Source organism: Gorilla gorilla, chromosome 20 (genome assembly GCF_029281585.2).
Source record: "Gorilla gorilla gorilla isolate KB3781 chromosome 20, NHGRI_mGorGor1-v2.1_pri, whole genome shotgun sequence".
NCBI lineage: Eukaryota > Metazoa > Chordata > Mammalia > Primates > Hominidae > Gorilla > Gorilla gorilla.
In genome coordinates, this window is record NC_073244.2 from 70,057,687 (window position 1) to 70,076,627 (window position 18,941).

Sequence of the window (18,941 nt, forward strand, 5' to 3'; positions counted from 1 at the left end):
TTGTAGTGTGCGTAAGAACTTCACTCTTTTTCTTTTTTTTTTTTTTTTTTTGAGACAGCCTAGGTCTGTAGCCCGGGCTGGAGTGCAGTGGTGCGATCTCGACTCACTGCAAACTCCGCCTCCCGGGTTCACACCATTCTCCTGCCTCAGTCTCATGAGTAGCTGGGATCACAGGCATCCGCCACCATGCCCAGCTAAATTTTTGTATTTTTAGTAGAGACGGGGTTTCACCATGTTGGCCAGGATGGCCTCGATCCCTTGACCTCATGATCTGCCCCCTTGGCCTCCCAGAGTGACTTCATTCTTTTTTGTTGCTGAAAAATATTTAATTGTACAGATAGACCACATTTTGTTTATCCATTTATTGGTTAATGGACATTTGGGTTGTTTCCACCTTCTGGCTCTTATGAATGGTGCTGCTAAGAACATTAGTGTGCAGGTTTTTGTGTGTACATCTGTTTTCAGTTCTCTTGCATGTATACCTAGGAGTGGACTTGCTGGGTCATACAGTAACTCTATGTTTAACTTTCTGAGGAACCGTCAGATTGTTTTCCAAAACAGCTGCACCATTTCACTCACTCTTGCCTCTTTGCATTCCCACAGCCCTTGGTGTCCACTTGCTACCTCTGGCCGTGTTTCTTAGCTCCTTGCCTGTGGGCCTGTTTCCCTCAAGAGAGCTGGAACCTGATGGCGATGAGTGTGTATTTCTTTTTTGTGTGGAGACGGGGTCTCACTATGTTGTCCAGGCTGCTCTTGAACTCCTGGACTCAAGCAATCTGCCTGCCTCATGCTCCCAAAGTGTTGGAATTACAGGCATGAGCCATCATGACTGGCCTGGATGAGTGTGTTTTACTTATTTATTTTATTTAATTATTTTATTTATTTATTTTATTTAATTAATTTATTTATTTTTGAGACAGGATCTTGCTCTGTCAACCAGGCTGGAGTGCAGTGGTACGATCTCGGCTCACTGCAAACTCCGCCTCCCGGATTCAAGCGATTCTCCTGCCTCAGCCTCCTGAGTAGCTGGGATTACAGGCGCATGCCACCATGCCTGACTAATGATGAGTGTGTTTTAATCCGGGGTCATATTTATTTTAACATCCTCAGTTTCCTCATGTGTACAAAGGAAACAAGGTATGGAGCCGACAGGTAATCTCACCAGGAAAGTTTTGCTTCATGAAAGCCATTCCCTGGCTAGTCTGGGAGATGGCCCCCTAAAACTACTTGTGCAGTATTTCTGGTCAGGAGCAAGAGAAGAAAATCCTGACAAGTTCCCTTAACCCTTAACAAAGTTGGATTCTTTTCTATTTTCCAATTAAGTTATAATTATTCATGAACTATGAGAGCCAATAAGCAAGAGTTGCTATATCGTGTGGCTTTATTTTCTGGGATGCAGGTCTGGCATTTCTTTCTTTGATGTCCTCTTCCATAGGTTCTCTGGGAGCAAGCCACGCCCACAGGCTCAGTCTCCCAGCACCCCCATAGTTTCTCCTCTGCATCAGCCAGCACCTCTGTCGTCTGCGTTCACAAGTCTTCCATTTTTCCATTATGTGACGCATTCTTTGTTTTGTTTTCTGTTACTGAGTTTTGCTCTTCCCTCAGTTTCTTCTTAATATTTTTGCTTCTTTTTGATATAATAACTAAAATGTAGAAATGATGTTATTGAGATAGTAATAAGTGAGGAATAAAAATGGAGACAAAAGGGGTGAGGGAAAAAGCCTGGAAAAATAGAGGTACCAACAGTGGAATTTTCAGAGGATTCATAATGAATGTTATTTGTCTGACAAGGATGGTGAAAATTAAATTTTAAAATTATTTTCCCATATTTTGTATTCAAGTTGTATAAATGCCCAGTAAAAGAAGAAGAAGAAGGTAGAAAATTTATAATCCAATGTGGTAAAGAGACATTGGGAAAATGTTTTCTACAGGTTATGACAAAGTCCTCTGCCTCAGTGAGCATCAGTGATCTCTCCTGCTGTGGCTGTTCTGCCTCTTTCTGGCTATGTCTGGAGTTTTTAGAGAGTGAGTCCATGTGAGGATGGTTAGTATGTCTGAATCACACACTACACTCTCTATACTTTTCTCTCTAGAATTTTTTAAACAGGTACCCACGAATCTCAGAACTTCTAGGCTGGGCTCAGTGGCTCACACCTATAATCCCAGCACTTTGGGAGGCCAAGACGGGAAGATCTCTTAAGCCCAGGAGTTTGTGACCAACCTGGGCAACATGGTGAAAACTGTCTCTACTAAAAATACAAAAACTAGCCCGGCACAGTGGCTCATGCCTGTAATCCCAGGACTTTGGGAGGCTGAACAGGGCGGATCACTTCAAGTCAAGAGTTCGAGACTAGCCTGGCCAACATGGTGCGACCCCCATCTCTACTAAAAATACAAAAACGAGCCAGGCGTGGTGGTGTGTGTCTGTAATCCCAGCTACTCGGGAGGCTGAAGCATGAGAATCACTTGAACCCAGGAGGCAGAGGTTGCAGTGAACCAAGATCACACCACTGCACTCCAGCCTGGGCAACAGAGCGAGACTCCATCTCAAAAAGAAACCACAAACAAAAATGAGCCCAGCATAATGACATGCACCTGTAGTCCCAGCAACTCAGGAGGCTGAGGTGGGAGGATTAACTGAGCCCAGGAGGTTGAGGCTTCAGTGAGCTGATATTGCACCACTGCACTCCAGCCAGGGTGACATAGTGAAACTCTGTCTTAAAAAAAAAGAAAAAAGAAAAAAGAAAAAAAAGGCCAGGAGCGGTGGCTCACACCTGTACTCCTAGCACTTTGGGAGGCCGAGGCGGGTGGATCACTTGAGGTCAGGAGTTTGAGACCAGCCTGGCTAACTGGTGAAACTCCGTCTCTACTAAAAATACAAAAATTAGCCAGGGGTCATGGTGCACGCCTGTAATCCCAGCTACTCGGGAGGCTGAGGCAGGAGAATTGCTTGAACCCAGGAGGCAAAGGTTGCAGTGAGCCAAGATTTCGCCACTGCACTGCAGCCTGGGTGACATAGGGAGACTCTGTCTCAAAAAAAAAGATAAATAAATAAAATAAATTCTACAGGCGGGGTGCATTGGCTCATGCCTGTAATCCCAGCACTTTGGGAGGCTGAGGTGGGTGGATTACAAGGTCAGGAGATCGAGACCATCCTGGCTAACACGGTGAAACCCTGTCTCTACTAAAAATACAAAAAGTTAGCTGGGCGTGGTGGCGGGTGCCTATAGTCCCAGCTACTCGGGAGGCTGAGGCAGGAGAATGGTGTGAACCCGGGAGGCAGAGCTTGCAGTGAGCTGAGATCGTGCCACTGCACTCCAGCCTGGGCAACAGAGCAAGACTCCGCCTCAAAAAAAAAAAAAAAAAAAAGAACTTCTACAAAATCAGTTTTAAATAATCAATTTCACCCTCTTCTCACACGGACAGCAGAACATGTCTGTGGTGGGCATGGCATGCTGGGAAATTGTACCCTGGGGTAGTGACCTCTATTTTGTGGGTCTGGATCCCATTTTCACGTCAGATGGAGACAGATGGTGCAGGTGAAACATCTGCGTGTCTGTGTTCTGAATGCAGGATAACATCACGGTAATGAGTATGTTTAACGGAAACATGTTTTGTGCTGGGAAAAGTTTGTTTCCTGAACTCTGTTAGATCCGTGGAATTGCCCTGCAAAAGGAACTGAGCAACCCCACAGCTGTTCACCCGTCTGTAAGATTTGATAAGAAAGGTTCATTTCCGTAAGTGTGGCTGTGAATATTTGTCTCTCTTACTTCAAACTCCCTTAACTCCCACTTATCTTTGCCTTTGAAAACCAAGCCATAGGCCAGGCGCGGTGGCTCACGCCTGTAATCCCAGCACTTTGGGAGGCAGAGGCGGGTGGATCACGAGGTCAGGAGATCGAGACCATCCTGGCACCCGAGCGTTGGTGGTATAGTGGTGAGCATAGCTGCCTTCCGAGACCATCCTGGCTAACATGGTGAAACCCCGTCCCTATTAAAAATACAAAAAATTAGCCGGGCATGGTGGCGGGCGCCTGTACTCCCAGCTACTCGGGAGGCTGAGGCAGGAGAATGGCGTGAATCTGGGAGGCGGAGCTTGCAGTGAGCAGAGATCGCGCCACTGCACTCCAGCCTGGGCTACAGAGTAAGAGTCCATCTTAAAAAAAAAATGAAAGAAAGAAAGAAAAGAAAGTAAGAAAAGAAAGGAAGGAAGGAAAGAAAGAAAGAAAAGAAATGCAAGCCGCCGCTGAGAAAGAAAGAAAGAAAAGAAACGCAAGCTGCCGCTGCCAGCTTGGCTTTCCTGCGAATAGCTCTTACAGGTCACACTACCTGAGTGGATGAACTTTTCCAGCTCATTTTCGTTCTCTGGAAGTAGGTGCGTGGACTCACCCTCGTCCTCTGAGCCCTCTTCTTCATCTCCTAATAACGGTATCCTGAGGTTCTTATAAAGTGACTCGAGCTGTTGTCTTTCCTCAGCCTGTGCCAGTCGACTGGAGAATGATATAAATGAATTTAGAAGCACAGTTTTCATGATGAATAATTCATTTCTCAACCATGCCACTTTCTGACGGGAAAGGAGTCGCTTGTGGAGTGGGTGCAGACATAAGACTTTGAAACCAGACTAATCATGGTCAGATCTCAACTGTCTACATGGTCAGGCCATTTCCTGGAGTAAGGAGTAACTCCGATCATCCCAAAGCATGGATCAAAGCCAGGACTAGACGTGAACAAGGCACTCACACTGGGTTCCAAACTTAAGGTGTTGACAAAAAATCCATAATCAAACAAATCATCTTTCTTTCCATTTCTTTCTCTTTTTTTTCTTTCTTCTTTCCTCTCTCTTTCCTTCCTCCCTCCCTTCCTTTTCTTTCCTTTTTCTTTCCCTTTCTCTCTCTCTCTCTCCCTTTCTCTTTCTCTCTCCCTTTCTCTCTTTCTTTCTTTGGAACAGGGTCTCATTCTGTCACCCAGGCTAGAAGTGAACTGATACAATCATGGTTCACTGCAGCCGCAAAGTCCTGGGTTCAAACAGTCTTCCCTGCTCAGCCTCCTAAGTAGCTGGGACCACAGGCTCGTGGCACCATGCCCGGCTAATTATTTTTGTATTTTTTTTTTTTTTTTAGAAATTGGGTCTTGCTATGTTGCCCAGGATGGTCTCAAACTCCTAGGCTCAAGGTGTCTTTCCTCCTTGGCCTCCCAAAACACTGGAATTACAGGTGTGAGCCACTGTGCCCGGCCATAATCATGTTTCAGTGTAATATTTTACAAAATAAAAATTAATGCCAAGAAATCCGTGATGAACAAAATAGGACAGAATGGGTGTTACTGATTTTTCTACCTCACTGTAGGTCCAATCCTGGAAGTGGATCATTGAACAGCTATTTCTGTCTGGTGTGGAAATGGATGACAGTGTTTTCCTAACATACTTACCTTCCCAGTACTGTGTGAATTATGTATTAAAAAAATACTTTTAGGGGCCAGGTGCGGTGGCTCACGCCAGTAATCCCAGCACTTTGGTAGGCCGAGGCGGGCAGATTACCTGAGGTCAGGAGTTGGAGGCCAGCCTGACCAACATGGAGAAACCCCGTCTGTACTAAAAAAATACAAAATTAGCAGGGCGTGGTGGCACATGCTTGTAATCCCAGCTACTTGGGAGGCTGAGGCAGGAGAATCACTTGAACCTGGGAGGCAGAGGTTGCAATAAGCTGAGATGGTGCCATTACACTCCAGCCTGGCCAACAAGAGTGAAACTCCATCTCAAAAAAAAAAAAAAAAAAAACTTTTAGGGTTAGCTTATTTTTTGTTTTTCTTGCTCAAAAGGCTGGGACAGGAGCAAGATTTGAGTGACAAAAGGGAGGTGCTCGCCTCAGTGCGAAATGTAAGGAGGTACCCCAAACACTGAAAAATGAAGATGAGTATTTTAACTCAATTTTTTTTTTTTTTTTTGCAGATGGAGTTTCGCTCTTTTTGCCCAGGCTGGAGTGCAATGGCGCGATCTTGGCTCACCACAACCTCCGCCTTCCAGGTTCAAGCGATTCTCCTGCCTCAGCCTCCCAAGTAGCTGGGATTACAGGCATGTGCCACCATGTCTGGCTAATTTTTTTGTATTTTTAGTACAGATGGGGTTTCTCCATGTTGGTCAGGCTGGTCTCGAACTCCCAAGCTCAGGTGACCCGCCCACCTTGGCCTCCCAAAGTGCTGGGATTACAGGCATAAGCCACCGCGCCCGGCCCTTAACTCAATATTTTTAAAAACTGAAATGAAGCAAAAAAAAAAAAAAAAAATCCAGGACATACCAAATATCAGAATTGTAAACAGAGATAGGATCCAACAGTGCTGTGCTAAACCACAGGGGAGCTTGAGTCAAAAGGAAAGGTGTGAGTCCCTATACACATGTTTTAATGTATTTTTAAATGCTTATTATTTTCCAAAACACTTAAGAAGTTCAGAATATATTTAATAATTGAAAACTGGTGTATGAAAAGTCACAACATTAAGTTTAAACATTTTATCTAGGCCAAGCACAGTGGCTCACGCCTGTAATCCCTGCACTTTAGGAGTCCGAGGCGGGCGGATCACGAGGTCAGGAGATCGAGACCATCCTGGGTAACATGGTGAAACCCCGTCTCTACTAAAAATACAAAAAAAAATTAGCCGGGCGTGGTGGCGGGTGCCTGTAGTCCCAGCTACTTGGGAGGCTGAGGCAGGAGAATGGCGTGAACCTGGGAGGCGGGGCTTGCAGTGAGCTGAGATGACGCCACTGCACTCCAGCCTGGGCAACAGAGCAAGACTCCGTCTCCAAAAAAATAAAAATAAAAATAAATATTTTATCTCTACCCTAAACAAAATTAATTGTAATTTTACTTTCCTGGTTTAAATAAAAGCAAACTTACCAATAGTATTTTCAAAATCTACTTCTGGAAAAAATGAACCACTAAAAATTACATAAAACTTGTACTTTTGAACAGGTGGTTTTGTTTTTTTTTGTTTGTTTGTTTTCGTTTTGGTTTTGGTTTTGGCCCCAGGCTCCACTATAGCTTAGTGCTAATACAAATGTGAAAACAATAAGAATTGACTAGCTCAGCAACTCAATTCAACACTGAGTGTCCAGGAGATATGTTTTACTGAGTTGCATTACAAAACTTTATATTTATTAATAGTTTTGTTATAATAATGAAATATACAGAAGCTACAGTTACATAATTTTTTTTTTTCTGAGACATGGTCTCACTCTGTCGCCCAGGAGGAAGTGCAGTGGTGCGATCTCAGCTCACTGCAACTTCCACCTCCAGGGCTCAAGCCATCCTCCCACCTCAGCCTCTTGAGTAGCTGGGAGTGCGTGTCACCACACCGGGCTAATTTTTGTATTTTTTGTATAGACGCGGTTTCACCATGTTGCCCAGGCTGGTCTCAAACACCTGAGCTTAAGGGATCCACCCGCCTCGGCCTCCCAAAGTGTTGGGATCACAGGCGTGAGCCAATGCTCCCGGCCTATACATTTACATAAATTAAGCGGATATAGTGGAGATAACCCACAACCAAGCACGCAGGATACGCTCTCATTAGCAAAATTTTTCCCCTTTTACCTTTAATGTCACTTTGCCTTCATGTGACCTACTCCAAGGTGGTCTTAACATAGCTGCCTCAAAAAATATCCCACACATGGCAATATATCTTGTTTTCATACTTAATTCAATGAAGCAAGTAATTTTGTACTTCTCAAGCTGTTTCTGGTAGGATACAATGGAATCCCAGCACGGAATCATATAGTAGGAGTCAGAGTCTGTTGGTTTGGTCAGAACCGCATGAGATCACAGTGTGTCTCACCTTTTTCTACCGTGAATTTCAAAATGATTACATCACTCAAAACAGCTTGACCCCAAGCTTTATTTGCGAAGACGGTGACGTATCTTCCCCCAAAGCTGCTATCACCCCAGACTGCACTGACACATTTCTAGTGAAAGGGAGAGTGGTCGCTCTTTTCTGCTGTGCACTATTGAGATTCCTTCCAGAGTAGCAAGTTCTTTTTATTTTTATTTATTTATTTATTTATTATTTGAGACAGAGTTTTGCTCTTGTCGCCCAGGCTGGAGTGCAATGGCATGATCTCTGCCCACTGCAACCTCTGCCTCCCAGGTTCAAGCAATTTTCCTGCCCCAGCCTCCCAAGTAGCTGGGATTACAGGCGCCCACCACCACGCCCAGCTAATTTTTGTATTTTTAGTAGAGACGGGATTTCACTATATTGGCCAGGCTAGTCTTGAACTCCTGACCTCAGGTGATGTACCCACCTCAGCCTCCCAGAGTGCTGGGATTACAGGCATGAGCCACCACACCCGGCCTCAAGTTTATTTTAAAATACCAAATTCTGGGGTCTGGGAATGGTGGCTCACACCTTTAATCCCAGCACTGGGAGGCCAAGGCGGGCGGATCACCTGAGGTCTGGAGTTCGAGACCAGCCTGACCAACATGGAGAAACCCCATCTCTACTAAAAATACAAAATTAGCCTGGCATGGTGGCGTATCCCTGCAGTAATCCCAGCTACTTGGGAGGCTGAGGCAGGAGAATTGCTTGAACCCGGGAGGCAGAGGTTGCAGTGAACCGAGATCCGTACCATTACACTCTAGCCTGGGCAACAAGAGCGAAACTCCGTCCGCTCCCCTCCAAAAAAAGTAGAAAAAATAAAATAAAATACTGAATTTTGGGAGGATGCTAGCATCTCAAACTGTGTCTTTCAAGCATTTTTGATCATGACTCCCAGTAAGAAATATATTTTATTTCACAACCGTGTGTCTCTGTGTGTGTGCATGTCTCACATGTGTCTGAAAAGTTTAAAAATCAGCCTTTTACATTAATACTTTAAGTAATATTTTCTTTTTTTGAGATGGAGTCTCGCTCTGTCACTCAGGCTGGAGTGCAGTGGCGCAATCTCGGCTCACTGCAACCTCCGCCTCCCGGGTTCACACCATTCTCCTGCCTCAGCCTCCCAAGGAGCCGGGACTACAGGCACCCGCCACCACGCCCGGCTAATTTTTTGTATTTTTAGTAGAGACGGGGTTTCACCGTGTTAGCCAGGATGGTCTTGATCTCCTGACCTCGTGATCCGCCCGCCTCGGCCTTCCAAAGTGCTGGGATTACAAGCGTGAGCCACCGCGCCCGGCGTAATATTTTCTAATATTTTCTATTCTGCTGAATTGTATTCGGTCCTGTGTCTTTCTTCCTTTTTTTTCATGTGTATCATGCCTCAACATGAGTACAATCCACATGTTGAAAAACACTAATCTGGAAATTTATAATGACCAATACTTTAGCAATTATAAGATGTATCATCATCATCCTTTGACACTAAATAATAATCAGTTGACTTGTTATGTCTCATTTAAGGACAGCAGATATTACTTAGCAGATACTTACTATATCATATAGGAGATTGCCATCCCACATATCAGGGCAATGCTGAAGGCTACACTCGAAATTAAAATTACTTTAACAAGAGCAGATCTTTGCCGAATTATTGCTAAAAAGAAAGAAAAGAAAAGAAGTGCTCAAAAATGTTCATTTTAGCTATGTCTTTCAGTTAATATATTTGTCCTTACAGAGGGGAATGGAAGTCAAAACCAGAAACACTTTAAAAAATAGCTTTTGTTTGTTTGTTTGTTTGTTTTGTTTTTTGACACTGAGTCTCGCTCTATCACCCAGGCTGGAGTGCAGTGCATGATCACAGCTCACTGCAACTTCCGCCTCCCGGGTCCGAGCAATTCTCCTGCCTCAGCCTCCCAAGTAGCTGGCACCACAGGCATGCGCCACCACACCTGCCTATTTTTTTTGTGTTTTTGTAGAGATGGGATTTTGCCACATTGCTCAGGCTAGCATTCTTAATTTTAGAAAATACTGAAGTTAGATTTTCAGTGAGCCGAGATCATGCCACTGCACTCCAGCCTGGGCAACAGTGTGAAACTCCGTCTCAAAAAAAAAAAAAAAAAAAGAAAGAAAAAGAAAAAGAAAGAAAACTGAAAACAGACCATTGGATCGGGCATCCAAGAGGTCACTAGAGACCTGGGCAGAGGCCATATTAGCTGTGTGGTGGGGACACAACTGAAGCAGGTTCAGGAGGGAGTGAGAAGTAACTGGAGATCATGAATTTTGAAAATTATTTTGGGGAACTTTGTAAAGAAAGAAGAGAAATGGGCACAGCTCCTGGAGGAGTCTAAGGGATCAAGAGATGGATTTTGTTTTTTAAGATGTGAACACTGGCAGCATGTTCGTGAATGGGAATGAAAGAGTGAATCGTGATACTACGGTGCCAGTTCATTCTGGCTGCTGTAACAAAACACCACAGGTTTGGTGGCTTAGAAACAACAGACACAGCCAGGTGTGGTGGCCCACTCTTGTAATCCCAGTACTTTGGGAGGCCGAGGTGGGCAGATCACGGGAGCTCAGGAGTTCAAGACCAGCCTGGGCAACATGGTGAAACCCCAACTCTACAAAAATACAAAAATTCGTCGGGTGTGGTGGCAGGTGCCTGTAATCCCAGCTACTCAGGAGGCTGAGGCAGGAGAATTGCTTCAGCCAGGGAGTGGGAGGTTGTAGGGAGGTGAGATTGCGCCATTATACTCCAGCCTGGGTGACGGGAATGAAACCCTGTCTTAAAAAAAAAAAAAAAACTTTGGGATGCCAAGGCAGGTGGATCAGGATGTCAGGAGTTCGAGACCAGCCTGACCAACATGGCGAAACCCCATCTCTAATAAAAATACAAAATAAAATCAGCTGGGCATGGTGGCGCATGCCTGTAATTCCAGCTACTCAGGAGGCTGAAGCAGGAGAATCGCTTGAACCCAGGAGGTGGAGGTTGCAGTGAGCCGAGATCGTGCCACTGCACTCCAGCCTGGGCAACAGAGCGAGACTCTGTCTCAAAAAAAGAAAAAGAAACAAAGAAACAACAGACATTGGTCTCTCACAATTCTGGAGGCTGGGAAGTCCCAGATCAAGGCATGAGCAGCTTTGGTGGCTGGCGAGGGTTCACTTTCTGGTTCAACAGAGGGTGCCTTCTTTGTTGTGTCCTCACAGGGTGGAAGGAGTGAGATAGCTCTCTGTGACTTCTACTGTAAGGGTGCTATTCCCAATCGTGGGGGTTCCACCCTCAAGACCTCGTCACCTCCTAAAGGCCCCAACTCCTAATATCCTCACCTTTGGGGTTAGGATTTCAATACATGAATATGGGGTTGGGGGACACCAGCATTCAGACCAGAGCATGCAGGAAAGGGAGAGGGAGTTGTCAGGAAAGTCCTTGAGTTGGCCTAAGAGGATGGAAGCTGGGACACAGGCCAGCCTTGGCATGGATAGTTCAATTTCCAGCAGGAGACAGAGAAAGGAGGTGTGATTGCTGGTAGACAGGAGGGTGTGGATACTGTCTTTTAACTGCTTGTATTTTGTTTGTGAAGGGGGCAAACAAGGTCATTCTGGGAGAGCAAGGCTGGGGCAGAATACATTGAGATATTTACAGAGCTAGAGAAATATATGAGAAAGTCACCAAGCAGGATGGGAGAAATAGACTAGGAAAATGAATAGCATATTTTTTAATAAAATTTACTAGAAATGGAATTGCTGGGTGTATTTATTATATTTCCTTATTTTCTGTATTCCTGATGCTTTGGCATTTGGGGCCTTAATCCTGAAGACCTCCCTTCCCAGGGCTAGCTATTTCCTAGAGACAGCGGATGACTCCCCTACAAGCACACCTTTGAAATACAAACCAACCAATCCACCCCAACCATCTCTTTTTCAAACTCACACAATAAGCCAATCTCTCCCTGCCTGCCCTAAATCACCCCAGGGCCAAATACTGGACAACTAGAAACCATCCCTATGATTTACCAAAACTATTCAAATCTATATTTGTCCAGAGTACCTGCCATGCCTCACCCATTCCTTCCCTCAGAAACCCCAGTAGAGGCGGGGGCCTCGCTCACCCTCACTCCCTGTGCTTCCTGAGGTTACCGGTGTACCCCTGTGTGGTGGGCCATGTCTCCTGTTTCCAGGAATCTATAAGTATAAACTTTTTCCTTCATGAAGATCATTTGCATGTCTGGGAGTCTTGCCATAACTGATTAAAATAAATCCCCCAGGTATATTTCAACACTCTAGGTTAAAAAGTAATCGCCAGCTGGGTGCGGTGGCTCATGCCTGTAGTCCCAGCACTTTGGGAGGCCGAGGTGGGCGGATCACAAGGTCAGGAGTTCAAGACCAGCCTGGCCAACATGGTGAAACCCCATCTCCACTAAAAATGCAAAAATTAGCCGGGTGTGGTGGTGCACACCTGTAATCCCAGCTGCTTGGGAGGCTGAGGCAGGAGAATCACTTGAGCCCAGGAGGTGGAGGTTGCAGTGAGCCACGATGGCGCCACTGCACTCCAGCCTGGGTGACAGAGTGAGACTCTGTCTTAAAAAAAAAACAGAAAAAAACAAAACAAAAAAAAAAACAAGAAAAAAAAACAAAGTAAGCACCTTGGCCAGGCATGGTGGCTCATGTCTGTAATCCCAGCACTTTGGGAGGCCGAGCCGGGTGGACCACCTGAGGTCAGGAGTTTGAGACGAGCCTGGCCAACATGGTGAAACCCCATCTCTGCTAAAAACACAAAATTAGTGGGGCATGGTAATGGGTGCCTGTAATCCCAGCTACTCAGGAGGCTGAGGCAGGAGAGCTGAGATCGCATCATTACACTCCAGGCTGGGCAACAAGATACAAGATTGAAACTCCATCTCAAAAAAAAAAAAAAAAGTAATAGCATTGTTTTTATGAGAACTGTCAATTGCCCTCTCTAGAAGTTGTGCTCACTGCTAGCCTACAAACAAGACATGAGATTATGTTTCCCAGCTCCTTTGCCAATACAGTTATGAGACATTTTGCCCACTTTCAACAGGATAGCTGAAAACTGGAATTACAGTGTAGTTTTATGAAATTAAATTATTCAAACTTAAACTAATTTAAACTTAAAGCTGTTGGAACTTTGAACTACTCTGAACTTGAGAGCAATGTGGCTATGCAGCCTGAATCACACGGATGCAGTGGCAACTTCTGCCTTTTTTCCTGTAAATAAGAAGATCAAGAGGTGCCAGCTGTGAGAGCCCCCTCAGATGGCTGCCCTTCCTCACAGAGCAATAATCTTCCTTGGAACGTCGTCTATAACCAATCAAATAGCTGTAACTTATGCACTCGTCTCATATGGAAAATGTTACAATCCTGCTACAATGTCAGTCTCTGCGCATATAAGTGAAACCGTAATTTCTCCTCTTTGGAAATGCTGTCCCCATTAGTTTGGAGTCAGTGTCTCCTGGGTGGACATCCTCAAGCTTTGTGCTCAAATAAACTGTGTACTTAATCATATTTGTCGAACTTCATTATTTAAGCTTGGCAGTTTCAATGCACAATTCTTACTATGAGTAAGGTAGACATCTTTCCATATAATTTTTTTTTTTTTTGATACAGAGTCTCGCTCTGTTGCCAGGCTGGAGTGCAGTGGCGCGATCTCTGCTTGCTTCAACCTCCGCCTCCCGGGTTCTCCTACCTCAGCCTCCCGAGTAGCTGGGATTACAAGTGCCCTCCACCATGCCCAGCTAATTTTTGTATTTTAGTAGAGATGGGGTTTCACCATGTTGTCCAGGCTGGTCTCAAACTCCTGACCTCAGGTGATCTACGCACCTCAGCCCCCCAAAGTGCTGGGATTACAGGCATGAGCCTGTACCGCACCCGGACCATCAACTTCATTAGATAAACAATTTTGTCCCGTCTCTATCCTACCTACAACTGGGACCTGAAGCTCAGGGGTGGCAGAGGTCTCAGTGACCTTCTAGCACCAGCACACAAAACAAGCTAGTGTCAAAAGAAGGACCAGTGTGCAGGCCTTTGATACCCCAGCCAGGACTCAAGCTCTGTGCTTTGGTGATGGTGGTGTCAATGGGCAGGTGAAACAGTCATAGCTGAGCTTTAGGAAGATTGATAATGTGTTTGGCGTGGATGGATGTATTCATCACGTTTTTTATTTTCTGTATTTCCTGATACTTTGACATCTTGGGGCCTTAACTGACCCTTGAAGAGACTGCCCTCCCAGGTCCAGCCAATTCCTAAAGATAGTAAACCCTGGCCTGCAAGTGCACCTTTCATGTGCAAGCCGACGCACCCAAAGCCTACACCCCAACAATCTCTATGGAGCCCTCATGCTCCAGGCCACCATCCCCTGCCCCCAACCACCCCAGGGCCAGGTCCCAGACAACCAGGGACATACCCCATGCCCCACAGCCACCAAATCACTCAAGCTGATCCCAAGCCCACCTTCCCTACCTGCCTTCCTGTAAAAACCAGAATAAAGTTTTTTTTTTTTTTTTTTTTTTTTTTTTTTTTTTAAGACAGCCTTGCTCTGTTGCCCAGGCTAGAGTGCAGTGACGCAATCTCAGCTCACTGCAACCTCCACCTCCCAGGTTCATGCGATTCTCCCGCCTCAGCCTCCCGAATAGCTGGGATTACAGGCGCCCACCACCACTCCTGGCTAATTTTTGTATTTTTAGTAGAGATGGGGTTTCACCATGTTAGCCAAGCTGGTCTCGAACTCTTGACCTCAAGTGATTCGTCCACCTCGGCCTTCCTAAGTGCTGGGATTACAGGCATAAGCCACCATGCCCGGCCCAGAATAAAGGCTTTTGCTCACACTTTCCTGGCTCCCTTTGCCTTCTGACTGACCCTGGTGCTTCCTTGTGTGGCCTCCTGCTTCTAGGGACCCGTGAGTATCAGGCTTCTTCCTTCATGACAGTCATTTCTGTGTCTGCATGTCTCACTCAGCATGTGATTAAAACAAATGCTGGCTACGTGTGAAAGCAGTGGAGATGGGTAGGTCGTGGGGGAGCTGACTCAGTAGCCGCCCTGTTGCAGGCACTTAGCAAATGTGCAGAGGAGAAGGAAGGATGCTCTGGGGCGGGAGCAGCAGCAGGACACAAGGTGCCTTCTGCTTTGGAGGACTCTGAAGCGAGAGGTGTTGAGGAGGTTCCAGGACAAGCCACAGTGGGGAGAGTTGCTAGAAAGGCTGCTGACAGGGCCGCTGTGTGTGCCCATGCATTTTGTGTGTTCCACAAAGAGATCTCAGACACAGCCTGTGCTCTACTCACTACAACATCAGCCCGTGGAGTTGAGCCACTTTCTCACCTGTCCCAAGCGGTGTCACTGCGTATCCCCCTCCAGAGGGGGCACCTTGTCTAACGCACATGAAGGCTCCACGTGTGCAGACTCCTTGGTGACCAGCCGGCACCCTCTGGAGCCACACATCACGACAGCTTCAGGAATGTTGCGGGTCCACCCGCCCTCCCAGATCCCTTGACTTACCTTTATTCCTCAGGAATTTCATGGGGTTCGTAGGGGATGCAGCTAAAAGGCCATCAAAGGGGATCAAAAAGAAGAGACTTTAAGATGGTTTAAGATGAACTTGGGACAACAAGGAAATAACTTGGCATTAGAGAAGGACGCCGAACACACAGCTTCCAAATATCTAAGATGGCATGTGTTAATACATTCCTCCCAATGCCTGGCAGCAATGTGTGGGTTAATTTGCAGAAGCCTGGTGAGCCTGCTGTTCTTTTTGCACCTGGTGCTTCCTGTCATGAAGAATGACCTTTAGGAACAGGATAGTTTTGGTTTCTGGTCTCCTTTTGCAGTCATACAAGTTGGGAAATCTCTGCCCAAATTAAGGACCTGGAGAGACTTCGAGTTGAAGGGGCTATGACCTCATTAGAAGGTCAGCGAGGGTTGGGCACAGTGGCTCATGCCTGTAATCCCAGCGAGGAAGGCAGATCACGAGGTCAGGAGTTCGAGACCAGGCTGACCAACATGGTGAAACCCCGTCTCTACTGAAACTACAAAAATTAGCTGGGCATGGTGGCACATGCCTGTAGTCCCAGCTACTCAGGAGGCTGAGGCAGGAGAATTGCTTGAACCCGGAGGTGGAGGTCTTGGTGAGCCGAGATCGCGCCACTGCACTCCAGCTGGGCAACAGAGTGAGACTCCGTCTCAAAAAAAAAAAAAAAAAAAAAAGGATCAGAGAGCCAGGCAGAGAGGCCAGGGAACCAACAGTAGTGTCCTTTCCTCGGACACAAATTACATGCAAATGTATCACACAGACAGCATTTCCCTTGCATGGAATTGAGATTACTTACAAGCATCATATATCTCCACAAAGGGTTGCTGAGCTTCAAAGATTGTCAGGGTTGGTTTTGCTGTTATAAGATAAACAAACATCCTCTAGTACTCAAATTAGAAGGGAACCATAGAAAATGCTTATAAAGAATTCTCGGCTGGGCATGGTGGCTCATGCCTGTAATCCCAGCACTTTGGGAGGCCGAGGCGGGTGGATCACGAGGTCAGGAGATCAAGACCATCCTGCCTAACACAGTGAAACCCTGTCTCTACTAAAAATACAAAAAATTAGCTGGGCGTGGTGGCGGGTGCCTGTAGTCCCAGCTACTTGGGAGGCTGAGGCAGGAGAATGGTGTGAACCCAGGAGGTGGAGTTTGCAGTGAGCAGAGATCGTGCCACTGCACTCCAGCCTGGGCGACAGAGCAAGACTCTGTCTCAAAAAAAAAAAAAAAAAAGAATTCTGTACACTCACAAACCTTCTGTGTCTAGACTTGCATGCTCTACTGCCAAATGTGCACCAAATTCAAGTCAGACAGGCACACCTGTGTAATCTGGATGGGATCAAGGTTTTTGTGTGCGCTTATTAAAGTGAAATGAAAAAGAAAGAGAAGAAAGTGGCAATCCCTAAAGAGAAAGCAGTTAACAGAGAGTGAAGAGCATAAGATCTAATTTCCAAGCAAATGTTTATCTAATCATACTCTATTTTATGGACCTTTCTACCAGCAAGCACACAGTACACATTCACATGGCAGATAAGAGGACTCCAGGCTACGATTCTCACTTCACTGAATGAGGAATTCAATGACTCACCCGTGGATCTTGAGGCAGCCCCTTGAATCCCAGGCAACTGGGTTTTATGAAAGAACACTTTGGGCTCTTTGGTGATGTTTCTGGGTGGTTGTGACCATTTACTGCCTTGAAAAGAAAACTTTTTGCGGTGAAATGTAATTACCTTCTTTTTATCTCCCCTGAAACAGCTTTTCAATTCTCCCTGAGTCACATAAAACCAGTGGTTGAAGCTACCTGGTAAGCCTGTTATGTTTCCAGTGGGATGGAGTCCATCTGTATACGGCAAGCATAAATGAAGTTGGCATTCCATTAAAAACAAAAACAAAATGAGGAAACCACTCTGAACCTTGTCCATCACTCTCAAATTATCAGTATTTTATCCCGTAGATGAAAGGAAATACTTAGCTACAGTCCAGCATCTGTCCTCTATTTATCTGAGGAATCAAGAAGTTCTACTCCCTTCAGAATGTTTGGGCAGTGACTTGGAGCCACCAGTGTGAGGTCAGTCCTTGCTGTGATAATGGAGTTCCTTCATGGAACCACGCTGACCAATGGGGAGACTACAGTGTAAGACGGCAGTGCTTGGAGGTGCAGGCATGATGAGACCAGGTCCCTGCCTGCAGTGTGCAGATTAGTGAGGAGGCAGAAAGAAATCAATTACAGTCAGCCCTTCGCATGCATAGTTCCCCATCCGTGATTTCCAACAACCTCACTTGGAAAATGTTCAGGAAAAAAGGAATGGGCACGGTGGCTCACGCCTATGATCCCAACACTTTAGGAGGTCAAGGTGGGCAGATCGCTTGAGGCCAGGAGTTCAAGACCAGCCTGGCCAGCACAGTGAAAGCCCATCTCTGCTAAAAATACAAAAATTTGCTGGGCATGGTGGTGCACACCTGTAGTTCCAGCTACTTGGGAGGCTGAGGCATGAGAATCACTTGAACCCAGGAGGTGGAGGTTGCAGTGAGCTGAGATCATGCCACTGCACTCCAGCCTGGGCGACAGAGCAAGACTCTGTCTCAAAAAAATAAAACAACAAACACAAAAACAAAAACTAGCCAGGCATGGTGGCATGTACCTGTAGTCCCAGATACTCGGGAGGCTGAGGCAGGAAGATCACTTGAGCCCAGAAAGCAGAGGTAGCAGTGAGCCAAAATCGTACCACTGCATAAAGAAAGAGAAGAAAAGAAAGTGGAAGGAAAGCAGTCACCCTTAGAAGGGAGGCAATGTGCACGGGGGAGACCCACAGCAGGAAGGTAAAGGGGGACTCCTGATGACTGAAAGTGGGCCCTAGGCTTCAGAGATGGGAGGAATGGAAGATGGGCTCAAAAAAGGCAATGAACAATGTCATGTATGAGGGAGACAGAGGAGACCTGGGAGTCCTGGATGTTAGGGACCACTGAAATCAAGTGTCCAGGCTGTGCATGATAGGTGAGAGGAAGGGAATACTTCCAGGAAGAAGCAGAAGTCTGGGACTTTCTTTTGACTCGTGATGTGACCTGACCCACAGGAGGCCCTTTTTTTTTTTTTTTTTTTTTTTTTTTTTTGAGATGGAGTCTTGCCCTGTCACCCACACCGGAATGCAGTGGCACAATCTTGGCTCACTGCAACCTCCACCTCCTGGGTTCAAACGATTCTCCTGCCTCAGCCTCTGGAACCGCTGGGATTACAGGCATCTGCCACCACACCCAGCTAATTTTTGTATTTTTAGTAGAAATGGGGTTTCACCATGTTGGCCAGGCCAGTCTCGAACTCCTGATCTCATGATTCACCCACCTTGGCCTCCCAAAGTGCTGGGGTGACAGGAGTGAGCCACTGTGCCCTGCCAGGAGGCCCTTTAAGACATTAAAAAAACTCTATCTGTTTAAACAGAGATGGGATCTTGCTACGTTGCAAGGCTGGCCTTGAACTCCTCAGCTCAAGCAATCCTCCTGTCCCTCCCAAAATGCTGGCATGAGCCTCGGTGCCCGGCCTAGAAATTTT

General features: G+C 46.1%; 1 protein-coding gene across 2 annotated transcripts; it reads right to left on the reverse strand.

Moving 5' to 3' along the window:
• Nucleotides 1–1,363: 1,363 nt before the first annotated feature.
• Nucleotides 1,364–17,836, reverse strand: C20H19orf18 (chromosome 20 C19orf18 homolog). 2 transcript variants are annotated; one of them, XM_063701726.1, is made up of 6 exons: nucleotides 17,196–17,836; nucleotides 16,983–17,087; nucleotides 15,366–15,407; nucleotides 9,411–9,513; nucleotides 4,389–4,489; nucleotides 1,364–1,643 (listed from the first exon to the last, which is right to left on the reverse strand). In XM_063701726.1, the coding sequence occupies exons 1-6, from the start codon at nucleotides 17,314–17,316 to the stop codon at nucleotides 1,528–1,530; spliced, it is 588 nt and encodes a 195-aa protein (XP_063557796.1). In that variant the 5' UTR covers nucleotides 17,317–17,836; the 3' UTR covers nucleotides 1,364–1,527. The 2 variants fall into 2 exon arrangements, with proteins under 2 accessions (XP_063557796.1, XP_004061612.2); XM_004061564.3 differs by having other exon boundaries at nucleotides 4,329–4,489; nucleotides 17,196–17,828.
• Nucleotides 17,837–18,941: the final 1,105 nt, after the last annotated feature.